Source organism: Hippopotamus amphibius, chromosome 7 (assembly GCF_030028045.1).
Source record: "Hippopotamus amphibius kiboko isolate mHipAmp2 chromosome 7, mHipAmp2.hap2, whole genome shotgun sequence".
NCBI lineage: Eukaryota > Metazoa > Chordata > Mammalia > Artiodactyla > Hippopotamidae > Hippopotamus > Hippopotamus amphibius.
In genome coordinates, this window is record NC_080192.1 from 110,781,819 (window position 1) to 110,797,868 (window position 16,050).

General features: G+C 37.0%; 2 protein-coding genes across 3 annotated transcripts in view; one reads left to right on the forward strand and one right to left on the reverse strand.

Annotated features, from left to right (window-relative positions):
- Nucleotides 1–225: 225 nt before the first annotated feature.
- On the reverse strand, nucleotides 226–7,839 carry CRIPT (CXXC repeat containing interactor of PDZ3 domain). Its single transcript, XM_057740612.1, has 5 exons — nucleotides 7,717–7,839; nucleotides 5,677–5,742; nucleotides 4,870–4,924; nucleotides 1,232–1,335; nucleotides 226–923 (listed from the first exon to the last, which is right to left on the reverse strand). The coding sequence occupies exons 1-5, from the start codon at nucleotides 7,730–7,732 to the stop codon at nucleotides 859–861; spliced, it is 306 nt and encodes a 101-aa protein (XP_057596595.1). The 5' UTR covers nucleotides 7,733–7,839; the 3' UTR covers nucleotides 226–858.
- A 150-nt stretch (nucleotides 7,840–7,989) lies between these two features.
- PIGF (phosphatidylinositol glycan anchor biosynthesis class F) overlaps nucleotides 7,990–16,050 on the forward strand; it is a 30,703-nt gene continuing 22,642 nt past the window's right edge. Inside the window, exons 1-4 of one of the 2 annotated variants that reach the window (XM_057740614.1) lie at nucleotides 7,990–8,067; nucleotides 9,936–10,184; nucleotides 11,374–11,465; nucleotides 12,682–12,798. In XM_057740614.1, coding sequence (XP_057596597.1) covers nucleotides 9,957–10,184; nucleotides 11,374–11,465; nucleotides 12,682–12,798 — 437 coding nt within the window. In that variant the 5' untranslated portion in view covers nucleotides 7,990–8,067; nucleotides 9,936–9,956. The remainder of the gene's footprint in view (nucleotides 8,068–9,935; nucleotides 10,185–11,373; nucleotides 11,466–12,681; nucleotides 12,799–16,050) is intronic. The other variant, XM_057740615.1, reaches the window with a different exon arrangement.

The following is a 16,050-nucleotide window of genomic DNA, read 5'->3' on the forward strand; positions in this document are numbered from 1 at the left end:
TTAAAAAAGAGTCAAAATGTTTGCTTAGTCTATTTATTTTTGGTGGGGGAGGGAGAAAAGGAGGAGGTTAAAAGGTCTGGTTTCTGCTTCAAACCGCTTTCTCAAAGAATGGTGATGCCTTCATTATACATCAAGATGGATGCACACCGTTCTCCTGGCTTTCATGATGGTCTGAATTCAAGGTAATATGTGTAATGCATATTTTTCTGAAATTCAGTGTATTAATTTGGACATATGTGGGGTGTCCCTTGCGTTCCCATTCTCATATGAAAGGTATTGGCACTTTGGCTTCAAGAATAAATAAAAAATGACATAAATACAACTTTCATTTGATTTGGGTCTGGGGTAATTACTTAAGGAATTATTTAGCAATAACAGTCTCAGATATTTAAATGCCCTATGAAGCTGCAATTAATTAAGGGACAACTGATCCTAAGAACTTTGCAACCAACATGGAATGAGGGAAGAATTACAAATCTGGATGCCAAGTTCAAAGCCAAATATCAATAACCTCCTTCTCACTTTTGCAATCTATTAAGTAGAGGGAAAGGATCATAAAAATTACATAAGTAATGATAAATAAAAAGTGCATACAGAACTGGGAAAATATTTTTTTCGTTATATTTGTCACTTACAATAATAAGATGTCCATAAGGAAAATAAAAAAAGGCAGAAAACTAGTTATACTGCTGCTGTTCAGAACTTCTTGAGAGCAAAAGAATGAATACCAATCTACCTCCCTGGTTTAAATTTAATTGTCTTAGGACATGTTATTTGGTAACTTGAACATCTATATTATGCCTTGAAAATTCAAAGCAAAAAGTAAAATCATACGGAAAGCCAGAAACTTCAATACATCTAGACAGACGTCTGCTTGTAGTTTTTGGTATCCAAAACCTTTTTTCCACACATAGAGCAGATGCCTAAAACAAACAAAAAACTCATGTAAGCAATCAAATGTTAATAACAACTAATAGTACCAATCAAATAGCTAACTAATCCAACGATTTGGTTCATTTAAGTCACTCCTGAAGCTTAAAACATAATAGCATCAGAAAAGAGAAAAAGAAAATATATACTTCTAACTATGACAAGTTCTAAGTTTATTTTGCCTTAAGAAAAAAGCATTTGACTAATTTATAAAGGGCTGCTCCTTTACTATATTATCCAAATCAGTATCAGAAGAAGTAGCTTTGATATGAATTAAAAAGTAGTATTAAAAGAAACTTACCCTTTTTGTAGGCACAGCCCTGGCAGTAATGAGAACCCGGTTGGTGCACAGAACTTTTACATATTCTGCAAGTGGAGAACTTATTCTTTCCATATGGATCAAATCTAGACATTGTTTTTTTAAAGAAAGAAAATTGTATAATACAATAGAAATACTCTTCAATAACCTCGTAAGTAACAAATGAGATTAATCCATGCTCTCTGTTCCCTCTATCAAGCTCTACAACTGACAAGCATAGCATCTCCTAACTGGCTACTCTCTCAATATGTCTCCACACTTCTATCCCTTCCATGTAAGCTGTATGCTTGTAAAGAGTCAGCTGTACTTAATCCCAAACCTGTTTATAACAGTTGCATTCATCAATCTATTCATGTGATATAATTAAATATTATGGAAACTCATGAAATAAGGGTATAAAAAGAGTGATTGATTCTAGTAAAAAATTAAGTGAATGCTTTAGGATGACCAGGTAAGTGTGAATCATTAAAACTGCTATGGAATTAGGCATGGATAAGAAAACTTAAAAATTGAGAAAAAATCCTAAGTGGAAGGACTTGGCACTTTACAAGTGTCATTTCTTGCTCCACGTTAAACATACTAGAAATATATATTCTGGTTATGATTTATGTAAGTAAAATGATAAAGCAGACATATTCAAAAAGCCTTGTCTCAATACCAAATGACTGAAGAATGCACATACAGTTATGCGCTGCGACTTAAAATAAGGTATGTGTATCTTTTAATGATTGCCTACTTTAACTGATATTTTCAATTAGTTGATGTAAGCCCTTTGGATAAAAAAGTTGCTACTAAATAAAATTAAAATGTCACCTTATAGTGACTGAAGTGCAAAACAACTTCAGAGGAAATATTTCCCATTAGATTGGCAATAACTTTTTGTAACCGTACTCATATACTGAATACCAACGCTGTCCTAGACCTGGTTTCTTCTCTTGGGTAACACAACAGCTCATTTTCAAAGGTTAATTTTTCCAAATCCAAAAGAATGTCACTTTACTTCCCAGAAGAGAAGTTAAGAGTAGACATTATTCTTCCTTTTAATAATAAGCTCAATTTGTTTGGACCTACATGTCTAGAGATTACTTTTCCTTAAAACCATATTTTATTCTAAAATGTACATTTTATTATCTCAGAAATCTTACGTATATTTTCCAAACTGAGATATTTAAAATACCCAAAAGTAATAGCTACTCATTAACGATACTGAAGTAAGTTTGGGAGCATAAAGGAACTGGAAGTACCTAAAACTATACACTCTGTAAAAATAACCACTTGGTCAATAATAACTAAATGGTCTTAGAAGACATCAGTTGATAATACATAATGTGACAATGCACTGAAGTTTAAATCTATTACGCTATTTTATACCTATTATTTAATAAACACCTTTATGTGTCGGACACTTTATGTATTAAAATCTTTATGATTATTATTAAATACCAAAGATGAACATGACAAACAAAGCCTCTGCCCTCATCAAGCTGACATTCTAGTGAGAGGAGACAGACAATAAATAAGAAAACAACCACACTTTAGTAAACCTGTTGTAAAGAAAACTCAAAGAGGACATTATGGCAGACATGAGGGGAAGGAAGGAAGACATTAGTTTAGATGCTGGTTAGGGACCCTCTCTGAGGAAGTGACATTTCAGATGAGGCCCAAGTAACAAGAAGGAGCCTGCTGTGTAAGCTCTTAGCGATGAGTTCTAGGAAGAGGGAGCAGTAAGCACAAACCTCTTCCAATGGGAGTGGGCTTGGCATATCTGATGCAGGAGCTGGCACAACAGGAAGTCAGAGGTAGGAGAGGCCAGATTATGGAGGACCCTGTAAGAACATGCTATGGAGCCTGAACATTATTCAATGTAAAAAGAAAACCAGCGGAAGGTTTTGAGCAAAGGAGTTACATGTTCTTTAAAGGACCACTCTGGTTATTATGAGAATGAACTATAGGGAATCAGAGAGGAAGCAGGGAGATAGAAAGTTATTACAATATTCAACTAAGAAAAAATGATGGTTTAGAAGAAGGTAATAGCAGTGAGATGAATAGAAGCAGGTGGATTCAGATTATATTTTGGTAGTAGAGTGAGGGATTCTAGTTTTTAGGTTTGCACAGCTAGACTGGACCACAGAGCAATGATGAGAAGGCTATGCTTAGAGGGAAGGAAACAGCGGTTGCCCGTCAGACATCAAATTGGAAAAGTCAAGGAGGCAACTGGATATGTTTGAAGCTCAGAAAAGTCAGGACTGGAGATATACATGTGGAAGTTATTAACATACAACTTGATTTTAAAGCTACTGGACTAAAGTCAATTGAGGAGAGATCATAAATTTATAAATAGAAAAAAAAGTCTAGGACTGAGTCCAGAAGCACTTGATTGAGAAGGAACAGCTAGTGAGTTAACAGGAGAGTGTGGTATCTCAAAGCCAAGAGAATAAAGGGTTGTAAAAGAGAGAGAATTGTTGAAAGGTTAAGTAAGGTAAGAACAGAGAAGTAGCCATCAGTTTTAAAGGTCATGTATGATCTTGACAAGAGTAGATTTAGGAGTGTGGTGGAGACAGAGGCCTGAGTGGAGTGGCTGAAGGAGTGAATAGAACTTAAGGACACTACGAAAGTACTATCTAAGTAAAGCTTTTGAAAACGTTTGCTGTAAAAAGCAAGGAGGACTTCCCTGGTGGCGCAGTGGTTAGGAATCCCCCTGCCAACACAGGGAACATGGGTTCGAGTTCTGGTCTGGGAATATTCTACATACCGTGGAGCAGTTAAGCCCATATGCCACAACTACTGAGACTGCACTCTAGAGCCCAGGACTACTGAGCTCACATGCCACAACTACTGAAGCCCGTGCACCGCAACAAAGAGAAGCCACTCCAATGAGAAGCCCGCGCACCACAATGAAGAGTAGCCCCCCCACCTCAACTAGAGAAAGCCCATGCGCAGCAACAAAGACCCAATACAGACAAAAATAAATAAACAAAACAAAATAAAAACAAAACCAACCCTCCCCCCAAAAAACAAACAAAAAACAAAAAAAAAGGAAAGCAGGGAAATGGGATGGCAGCTGGAAGGAATCATGGCATTTTTAAGACTGGATATAATAGAGCATGGTATCAAAAATTTTTTTATGGTGGGAGACATTTTTATCCCTATTCCTAGGTAAAAAAGTAATGTTCAGAAAAGTTAAGAATCAGGTTAGGGTTAGGGTTAGGGTAAAAAAAAAGAAAAAAAAAAAAAAAGAATCAGTTTAACTTGCTTAAGGTTACAGAGCTAGGTAGTAACAAAGTCTAGGTTCAAATTTAGGTCTGATTCCAGAGCTCATGACCTGTCCACATTTCTCTGCTACCTCCGATTCATAGGAAAGTTAAGAACTAGAAAACATTAGTCATGTTTTCTGGTGAAATTATAAAAATAATATATAATATCTTCATATATTGATGCAGTGAAAAGGAACAGGGTGAAACCAGCAGGATGTAACAGATAGCTTGGTTATGCATGTTAGGAACTACTCAACTCTATGTTTTATCACAACAGAATGAGGCAAAACAAATTCATTCCAATACAGTTAATATTGAAAAGAGTGGAAATTTATATGACTGCTTTATAGATGCTCTTATACCTACCTTGCCTTTTTTGAAGTCAGAGCTTTATTTTCATTCAGCTTTCTTCCACCACTTTCTGCATTGAAATATACATGTATTTTAGTGGGTTATTTCTACACATTTCACATATAATATACACATGTAACATTTAACAATCAGTAAGTTCATTTTTTGACCTCCTATCAAAGACTAGCCTCTACCAAAATTTTCAAAAATCTTCATTTAATAGGTAGGTTTTAATGACAGTACTTTAAAAAAAACAACACACAATTATTTGCTAGGAGAATAAAAGTTTGGGTAAAAGGCAATCATTTTATTTCTCAGACTCAAAGCAGGACTTTAGGAATGGGTCTGTATTAATTTATCAAATGTAAAATCTAGATGCCACTACTTTGGTGCTGTTGATCTTAAATATAGTAAAAATGTTTCTTTTTCTTCCCTTTGAAAACATCTTCACTTATTTAATGATTATGAAGGTGAAAACATTTACATAATTTGTTCAAGAATATAAAAATCAGGTGAAGAGAGGGGGCTTTCAATACTAACCCTAATTAAGCTGAATCAAATTAATTACTGTGATATACTTATTGCTTAGAAATCATTTAATTATTTTACCATCTCTTGCCTATCGAATTAGGAACCCTGACATGTCACTGAGAGAACTAAATAGAAAAGATATTAAATTGTTGGGGGATCTAGTATTCCTTAATGTTTAACAGATGAAGTACATTGTACACATAATGTATCATTTTACAAATAACATAAAAGTGAAAACATTATTCACAGGAAGTATCTGATTCAGTTTCTATGTTCTAAAAGGAAAAATACCTGTGGTATTCCTTGCCCCATCTTTCCATGTATCTGGAGTGATAACAGTACCCAGTTTCTTTTCACCTGTTATAACAAGACAGTAAAAGTAAGGGGGATTAATATTTACTACCTAATAAATACACTACATTATGCCTAAAGTTCACAATGGTATCACCAGTCATATTACGTACAAGCCTGTCAATGCTGGGGTCGGGGCCAGTGAACTGAGGCTTAAGCTATTAACTGTGGGCAATGGATAACTGACTCTTCAGCAAAATTTGTGGATAATAGTATGGCTTATAATAGGCTTCCTCTGTACCTGTATCCTTTAAACAAATCTGATACATCTATTAATTCCGTAAATATTTAGTAAGCATCTCTGATGTATAAGCCATTGCATAAAGTACAGAGAAAAATAAAACAAATTAGATAAAGCTCTAGATTTCAAGGAATTTATAACACACTGATTTCTCTAACAGTAGTCCTTAACCTGAGTTTCACAAGTGGACCTTAGGAGATATATGAACAAGATGAAACTGTACACAAACCTTTTGTATATCCATTTTTTAATAGACTAAGTTAAGTCTACAGCTTTCATGATATTCTCAAAGACTCAGAAAACCAAAAACAAAACAAAAAACCCAGTTAAGAATTATTCAACTAAAATATAAGCTGGAAAGTAAATAGTATGACAACTGAGGGCTGAAGAACTAGGAGAAATTCCATGGAGGAAGAAATAACTTTGGCCAGGGAAATCCAGGAAAGCTTTGTGGGGAAGGCAATAGAGAGGGTTAGTGGCAATGGGACTGTGAAGGAAGAGAAGAAAAGAGGATGAAAGTAAACTGGATAAAGGACACATCCTGGGAAAAGGCATGGAAACCTCAGGGTACACACAAGCAAAATATGAATAGTTTGGTTTGGCTGAAGTGAAAAGGGTAAGGGTTAGTGAAAATGAAGTTAAAAAGGTAAGCTAAGGCCTCATTGTGGAGGGTCCTCCTGAATGCTAGGCTCCAAATATAGAAATCTCAAATTATTCTCTGTGCCCTGAGAATTTATTAAAGTAACCGTCCATGGTCATTCTTTCACCTAATAGAAAAACTGTGATTCAAACTCAAGGTTGTCTGTGTTCAAAGTTTTATATATTATGGGGATATAAACAAAATGGATCATGTTAATTAGACAATAATCATGATAAGAGGACTCGAAAACTGTTATAGAAAAGTCAGACATATCTAACTGTAGGAAAAAGGGATTTGGGGATACGACAGCTCTTTTTAAACATATACCCAGTTTGTGAAGTCAAAAAATCATATTTTCTAGAAATCTTGGCATTAGAATCACTGGATGGCAATTATAAGGAGGAAAGACTTTTCTAAAAGCCAGTGAAATCTACACAGACTGCTTTGAAGGTGGTGAGATTCTCCTACACCTGTGCCTCAATACTCTATGCATTCATGCAAAGAGCATTTAAGCTACTGGATGGGATATTGACTTAGGTTTGTTAGATAAAATACAGGACATCCTGTTAGATTTAAATTTCACATAAACAAGGAATATTTTTCTTTACTTTGGGACAAAGCACTTACTGTAGTAAGGAGCAGCAAATAGAGCCGAGTCTCAAATATTCCACAGGACATACTTACACTAAAAATTATTTGTTGTTTTCCTGAAATTCAAATTTAACTAGGCATCCGGTTCGTTTATATGCGAAATCTACCCAACTCCAGATGCTGTGGAAGTGACTTTTAAGATCCATTCCAACCCTGAGTCTGTGAACCGAGGAAATCAGTCAAGAAACAGTACCGGGTGATACCCGGAGTTGAGGAGAAGCAATGGAAATAGACAAAGAGGTGAAAAACTGAGACCACCCTAAATGCAACAAATACAGGACCATACGGTCGTTGGGGAGGGGCAGGAATGGTCAAAGGGCAGAATAGGAAGACAGAGGAATCAAAGACCTGTGGCCGAAGGAAAAACAAAGGAAGGGCAAAGCTCCCGGGGAACTCCAGTTAGGTTCTCCCAGCCTCCTTCTCCCGCAGAAGAGTCTCCTTAACTCACATTTTTCGCACACCATCCTTCCGCGACGATTCCCTCAGCTGCAGGACGAGGGGTAGCTGGAACACAACACTTCAGCCAGAGAAACACTCCCCTTCCGGGTTACGAAAACCCACTTCCGTCCCCTCCGCTCTCCGCCCCGCCTATCCTACGCCTGGAAAGCCCAGGGAGGGATAAACGCTAGAGGGAAGGCGGGGCTGCCTCCTTGGTCCGCCCCTCCACTTCTACGATTGGCTCTTAGGTCTTGGGTCTCCGCCCCACAGGCCTGCGCCTGCGCGAGGCTCAGAGAGGCGAGTCGCACCTGATGGTGGAGGGTAGTAACCCTCCCTTCCCTTCGGCGGGCGGGAGAGTTAGGTAAGCCCGGCCGGACGCTCCCGGCACGCGAGCCTCCTGGGGCTGCAAGCCACTTCCGGCAACGGCCCAACTGGCCGGGAACCTCTGACCCCGGCCAGTCCGCGCCTGCCGGCCCTCCAGCGCCGCTCTTATGGCGTGACCCGGGCGTTGCCCTGATGGACTGGCCTCTTTCGGATCCAACTTTCTGTGTCTGTCTCTTCGTTTCTCTTGGTTTCCACGCCTGTGCTCTTTGATTATGCTTCTCAGTTCGTCCCTTGCTGCCCACACTCCCGTCGCTGAGGCTTGGGCAGAGTCCAGAGCGACCCAGTTTAGGATGGAGTTGCATGTTAAGGTCCCCCGATTCCCGCGAAGCCTCCCCCAGGAGCCGCTCAGAAGGGCCTTCTCACCCGCTGCAAAGCTTAAGGACCCGGGCCAGGTCAGACCGCGGAGGCCGGGGCCCTGGCCATCCGAGGAGGCACCTGCCGAGAGTCCTCCTGGGCTCGCCAGGGCCTGACACACGGCTGGTTTCTCAGGAAGGGCAACGCTGGACCAGCTCATCGTTCGTTCGTTCATTCATTCATTCCTTAAGCAAGCATCCGACTTTGGGTACCACTCACTGTCTTAGGTCCAGATCTGCTCCTGTCAGTTTCGATTCTGAGGGTGGCCCAGATAAATATCTGAAGGTGTGTCTCTTGAGAGAATATATTCTGGATTCCCTTCCCAGCCTCTCAGCTGAGGATAGGATCTGTGAGAAACGTTTCCTTTCTCCTTTCTTGTCATTCATTTTCCCCACCCACTAGTGCGTATCTTTGTGTCGAAGAGGCTAGGTTTTGGAAAGGCTTTAGCACTTGGGAGCTTGGGACCTTGGAGTGTTTCCTAGTCTGTCTTAGCCTGTTTCCTTATCAGTAAAGTGTTGGCCTTTACAAAGTATAGTGTGAATTAAATGAGAGTGTTAGGATAAGGCGTGAATTTGCCCTTTGCCCTAGTGGGCGTCATATGTGTGTGTGTGTGTCTATAAAATATATACATATATATGTATATTTTCTGGGATAGTCTCCACAGTGTACCATGTGGACTGTTACTTTAATAAAGTCCTTACTTAACATTAGTCAATACTATGTATAAACTCTTTGTTAGGTAATTTGTAAATATGTATATAAAATACTTGATATATATATATATAGAGAGAGAGAGAGAGAAAACGTAAGTATTTTTCCTCCTTCCATTCATGCTTTGCTTTTGGTTGGAATCTGGCATCTGTAACTGACATTGTCATTTTGGTACTTTTGCCGCACTGGGATTCCTTAGTTCAGCATGATGTTCTTTGAACCCTCTTGGTAACACTGCCCACCATTTGAGTGTTCCAGTGTGCACCTGGTGTTACTTGGCATTTGTTAGAAAATGTGAACTACTGTGATGTTAGACAAGGGTCCGTAATGATAAAAAATGCCAGCAGTTCAGCCAAAGTGTATTATGGAGTTTCTAGAATGCATAGCTTATATTTCTAACAGGGCAAATCATTAACACATGCTGTTTGTTTTCACCTCTGATTTTGGCAAAAAAAAAAAAAAGGAAGAAAGAAGAAAGACAAAAGGAAAAAAACCAAATTGCTTAATTAGTCCTAGCACATGACCGTTTTGCAGAAACCAGACACAAATATTTAAGAAATTAGTAAATTTGTCCTTTTTTAGGCTCTGAGAGTTGTTTATACCATATTAGTCTACATGTATATTTACACATATGCATCATTCCTATATTCTAACACTAAGACATTATTGTCCATAGAAAATTGACTTTGGTTCATGGCTTATTTTCAGACATTGGAGCATTTAGGACAATGGAAGAAGTCATTATTGCCTATGCTGTTTTCTTAATTTGTTTTTTATTAGATAGCCACTCAAGAAAACACCATGAAAGATACTGACATCAAGAGACTACTGTATGCCCATCTTTTATGCATATTATCAATTATCCTAAGCATCTTCATTCCATCATTCTTCTTGGAGAACTTCTCAATATTGGAAACACACTTGACGTGGTTGTGCGTCTGCTCTGCTTCTGTAACTGCCCTCAATTTAGTATTGTATTTAGTAGTGAAACCAAATGCACCTTCTAAAAGAAGTTCATTATCATACAAGGTAAGGCTTATTTCTTGACAACTGATTTTTAGGTGTAGGTAATGTTTCTTTTACTGGGTGTATAAAGTATTAGTCAAGTACTTATTGGGTTATTTACAGTGTTTATTCACTGATAAACACTGATTATCAGTGTTTTTTTTTTTTTTAACTTGATCAGCTGATTTTTTTTTTTTTCAAATCAGTAGCCTATTGCTTGCTGGAAGATAGCCACAATACTTGATAGATTCTTGCCATGCATTAATTGGATATCATAGCATTGTGAACCTACAGTCATGTTTTATGTCATCATTGACGATAAATACATGTAGCAATCATACCTTTAAATCTTATTTTCTGAGACATTTCAGTTTATTTTCATTAATCTTTTGCATTTCTGAAAGACACAATGGGTTTTTCAGAAATCACCAAATTAAGCCTCCTTGGTAGCTCTTGTTTCAAGCATGGCCTTCCTTGACTAAATAGTAGTTGAAGTTTTCAGATATTGGAATCTGTTTTCTGAAATACTCACTATAGTGTAACACTTGACTATTATTTAAATTTATAAAGTCCTCACTTAACATTATTCAATTCTATGTGTATGCTCTCTATTAGTTAACTTAAAACACATTTACTGTGATTTAAAAAACTCAGTGTGTATTTTATTATTAGATCTTCTTGAGCTCAAAATCATGTAGGTCCCTCACATTGATTTGCAGACATGCAGGTCTTTTTTTATGTGGATCACATAGTAACATCAGTATGATTTGGGGAATTATTTAATATTGTGCTTTTTTTAGTCCAATTTTCCTAGGAATTTTGTTTTAAAATGAAAAAAAATTATTATAGTCATTATTTTCTGTAAATATTTCAGTAAGGACTGTGTTTGTGTTTTTTTGTATCCTAGCACTCTTATTGGTAAATATTTCATAAATACTAATTAACAACATAGTTCAATACTTAGCATAGAAACAAAAACATTTTCTGACTCTACCGTTGGTTAGGTGAGTGGAATGTGGGGGTCAATTCTTGTCTTGTAGGCTTTTTTACAGTGCTGTGCAAAGAACATGTGATCTGACTTTTGGAATAAATCCAAAGAATATTCAGCTGTATCACGCATTAAAGGACTAAATTGTATTTGTAGATAAAATCAAAGCATTTGCTGTCCTTTAGGCATTCTCTAGATTCTTTAAATTATTCATTTCTTTTTTAGGTAACCAGATTTTTGAAATGCTGTATCTACTTTCTTATGTCTTGTTTCTTCTTTCATGTAATTTTTATTCTATATGGAGCACCACTAATAGAGTAAGTCTGAAATTTTTACCTTAAGCCAACTATATTTTAAAACAGTCATTTATTAAACCAAGTGCTAATTCTGTTGGTGATTAGAGAAAAAACACCATGTGTTTAATGAATGGATCAGAGAACGATACCTACATCATTGCCCTTCCTTGGCAGTGTTATTTTTTTAAAAGACAGTGGAATAACTTAATTCATTAAATGTTCCTGTTACCTAGCCTTCTGTTACCCAGCTGCATGAAGGGGGAGGTAGATGAGAAACTGTCCTATACCAACACGTGTGTGGCCCTTAGAACCTCTAAGGAAGCTGGCTGCAGTGATACATATAAATTAGTTATACATAGTAAATGTGATTTGGAAGTGCTTGAAAAGTTTGTTTTCTTAAGAAAAGTCAGTAGACTCTTGTATTTAATTACATAATAAGCGAATGTTTATAGTTTAAAGGTAAAATTTAACTCAACACCTTTTCAAAACTGAACAATTTTAGTGAAAGCCAAATTCATGAAAATGCCTTATATAATGCTCCGTTATAGTTTGGGAAAGTTCGGGAAAGTTCAGGTTAGCAGTGATAAATGATCATGGTGAAATGAGTGACATAATACACACACACATAGCTGCGTATATAGTTTTACATATATATATCTGCTTCTATATACACATACTAAATTAACAGGTACTTATTTTCTAGAGTGGGGAGGACAAGACCTTTGTAATGGGAAATGGTAGCTTCTCTCTAATCCATTTTAGGGTAGAATGAGTGTAGCAGTGGTTCTGCAAGTGTGGTTCTAAAACCAGCAGCATCAGCATTTTATCGAAATGCAAATTCTCAGGCCTTAGTCAGAAACTAGTTTATCTAGTTCTCCAAGTGGTTCCAATATAAACTAAATTTGAACCACTGGTTGCAGAGAAATTTCAGAGACTATTGAGGAAAACATTAATGATCTAGAAATGGGTTTTCTTGCAATGGACAGTCTCAGTATGGTACAGCATTTAGCACTTCTGAACTCTAAAGCCAAATATTTGCTAGATTGTTTTTTATAGCTTGCATTTTGGTAGTAACATTTTTTATAGTCATCATTTTGGTAAGAGTCATGTTACTTTCCTAAATATAAGAAGATAATTTTATACTAAATCTATTTACGTGAAAAAGATTATGCGCGCGCGTGTGTGTATGTGCACCTTTAACACTCTTTAAAAAATTAATAAAGTGTTTTTTTTCTAGGTTGGCATTGGAAACATTTTTACTTGCAGTTACTTTGTCTACTTTTACTACCGTACCTTGTTTATGTTTGTTAGGACCAAATTTGAAAGCATGGCTAAGAGTTTTCAGTAGAAATGGGTAAGTTTTAATTTTATATTCTAGTGACGTTTGAAATTTTAAAAGAAGTTAGTGAAGTACTTTTCTATTCTTGGCAGCTTGCTGATTGTTCCTTGAGTGTTTCTCAGCACTGTGTGGTTCTCAGAGATGCCGTAAGGGCCCACTGCAGCTGGGGACTGGGGCCAGGGAAGGATGGCATGCACTCGAGGGAGACCCAGGCAGGCAGAACCACAGACCTCTCCCTCCACTTTAGCAAGATCAGCTCTGCTGTGTGTGTGTGTGTGTGTGTGTGTGTGTGTGTGTGTGTGTGTGTGTGGTAGAATTCCACCTATCCTTTTGCTTGAAAAAAGGTTTCTGCTACCAAAAGAAAACTTTGAAAACCACTCCTTGGGGATAATTTGTTGCTGTGATAAAATTGCTACAGATAAAATTGCTTCCATACATCTTATAATGTAGAATTGGGGCTTACCTTCTAAAAATGTTTATTGTAACAACTATAGTTTCTTGTTCAGCCTCTTTTGTGGTGAGACATCCAAGTGCAGGTTTTACAAGATTTTACTCCCTTAGCAGCTATGTGTATTTTCAGCATCACTAAGTTAAAATTTTAGCTTCTTGAAAGACGATGAAATCATTTGTATCAGAAATGGTTGAGTCATAACTAAGAAAACTAGAAAGTTATTTGGTGCCCATGATTTTGTCTTGTTTATCATCCAGCAGCAAAAACTTCTTGATCCCTTAACTCTGTGCTCTATGTTATGCAAGCTCTGTGTGGAGTCTGAAGTATTAGCTGTGATTCTCTCCCTAAGGAGGTTGGACATTCAAGGGGCAAGGATAAGACGAGCAAAAACATAAGACTAAATTTGTGTAACTTGAACAATAAAGTTTAGGAACTCAGTAGGGTAGGAGACCACTAAGGAATGAGCTGGATAAGGGGATGATCTATGAAGGACTTGATCAGGATTAAGAGATTTGGTAAGACTAAGGGGAAAGAGGAGACACCCTGTGCTAGGGAAATGAATGAAACCATAGAAACTGAAATGAACATGGTATTTTTGTGTGATTTGGAACAGAACAGCCTAAGTAGAGCAGAGGATGCTTGCCGGGTAGCTAGACTCGAGAAATTACTGACTTTTTCCTTTTGAAATGTTTGTTTATTCCCCTTCAGAACGATCTTCTAGTGTTCACAAAGTCTCTAGAAAACAAAAGTATCACCACTGAACATTTTTTCCCAGATTGTTACCATAGTATCCCAGATGGCATTAATTTCTTTTAGCCTTTTAGTTTGAAATTTTTAAGCAGTGAAAATCAGTTGAAACCTTATTAGTTTGGGTTGATGATTTATCCAGCTTTGAATTCTGTTTCTGATGATAGTATTGATGGGGTATTTGGGGGAGGTTTTCTCATCTGATTCTACAGTCAGTGCTGCTATAAGATGGCCTATGCAATCTTAAAAATCCTTGCATTATGCAAAACTGGGCGATATGAAACACAGAGCTTATGGGAAAAATGAGATTGGGGCATAACACTCAAAAACTTCATCAGTAACACATTAGAAAAGGTAGGAACTTAATAAAAATGATAGGACAGTTTAATACATGTTAAATGTTAAGAAATGCATAAATATTATAATAAAATGGCACTTTTCCTTGGACAAAACCTGAAATTTGCTTTTGGAAGTAAATGTGGAAAGAGTTGCCTCTTGTAAGTTATTATGAAAGAGGGTTGTTGGAAAGTTAAGACAGATGTGGAAAGTGTGGCTCATATACATGAGGGGTACTGAGATGGCTGGGAGTTGGGTTTTTTAAATGGAATTGAGATATAATTCAAACACCATATATGCCACCTATATAAAGTATACAATTCAATAGTTTTTAATACATTCACAGATATGTGCAATAATCATTACAGTCAGTTTTAGAATATTTCCATCACCTCAAAAAGAAACTTCGCATCCTTTAGCTATCACTTCCTTATTCCCCCTCTCCAGGCCCTAACCAACCACTAATCTATTTACTGTCTGTAGATTTGCCTGTTCTGGACATTTCTTAACAGTGGAATCATATAATATGTGATCTTTTGTGATTAGCTGTTTTCATTTAGCATGATGTTTTCAAGGTTCACCCGTGCTGTAGCGTGTATCAGTACTTTATTCCTTTCTATGGTTAAGTAATATGGATGAATAGATACCACATTTTGTTTATCCTTTCATCAGTTGATGGACATCTGGGTTGTTTTCACTTTTTGCTGTTATGAATAAGTTGCTGTAAGAATCTGTGTACAGGTGTTTGTGTGGATATATATATTTTTTGAATATGAAACAATTTTTTTATTTTATGTTTTTTAACTATTGAGGAATAATCGACGATATGAAATTGTACAAATTTAAAGTGATTTGATATACATATGCATTGCAGAATGATTACCAAGATCAAGGTAATTAACACATAAGGATATATGTTTTTATTTCACTTGAGTATATGCTGAGGAGTGGAATTGTTGGGTCATATGATAACTCTGTGTTTAATCATTTGAACAACTGCCAGACTTTTCCAATGTGGCTGTACCATTTTACATGTCCATAACAGTGTGTTAGGGCTCCAATTCCCCTACATCCTCACCAACAGTTGTTATTATCTGACTTTTTGATTATTGCCATCCTTGTGGGTGTGAAGTGCTCTCCTTGTGTTTTTTATTTGCATTTCCCTACTGCCTAATGAGGTCAACCATCTTTTCATGTTCCTATTGGCTGTTGTATATTTTCCTTGGAGAAATACCTCTTTAGATCCTTTGCTTATTTTTTTTTAATAAATTTATTTATTTATTTTTATTTTTGGCTGCATTGGGTCTTCATTGCTTCGCAGGCTTTCTCTAGTTGTGGCAAGTTGAGGCTGCTCTTCGTTATGGTGCCTGGGCTTCTCAGTATGGTGACTTCTCTTGTTGCAGAGCATGGGCTCTAGGTGCGTGGGCTTCCGTAGCTGTTGCACACTGGCTTAGTTGCTCCGCGGCAGGTGGAATCTTCCTGGACCAGGGATTGAACCTGTGTTCCCTGCATTGGCAGGCAGATTCTTAACCACTGTGCTGCTGGGGAAGTCCCGATCCTTTGCTCATTTTTGAATTATTTTTCTTTTTATTATCAAGTTGTGAGAGTTCCTTATATATTCTAGAAACAAGTCCTTTATCAAATACATGATTTGCAAATATTTTCTCCCTTTCTGTGTGTTGTTTTTTCAGTTTCATGATAGTGTCCTTTGAGGCACAAAAGATTTTAATTTT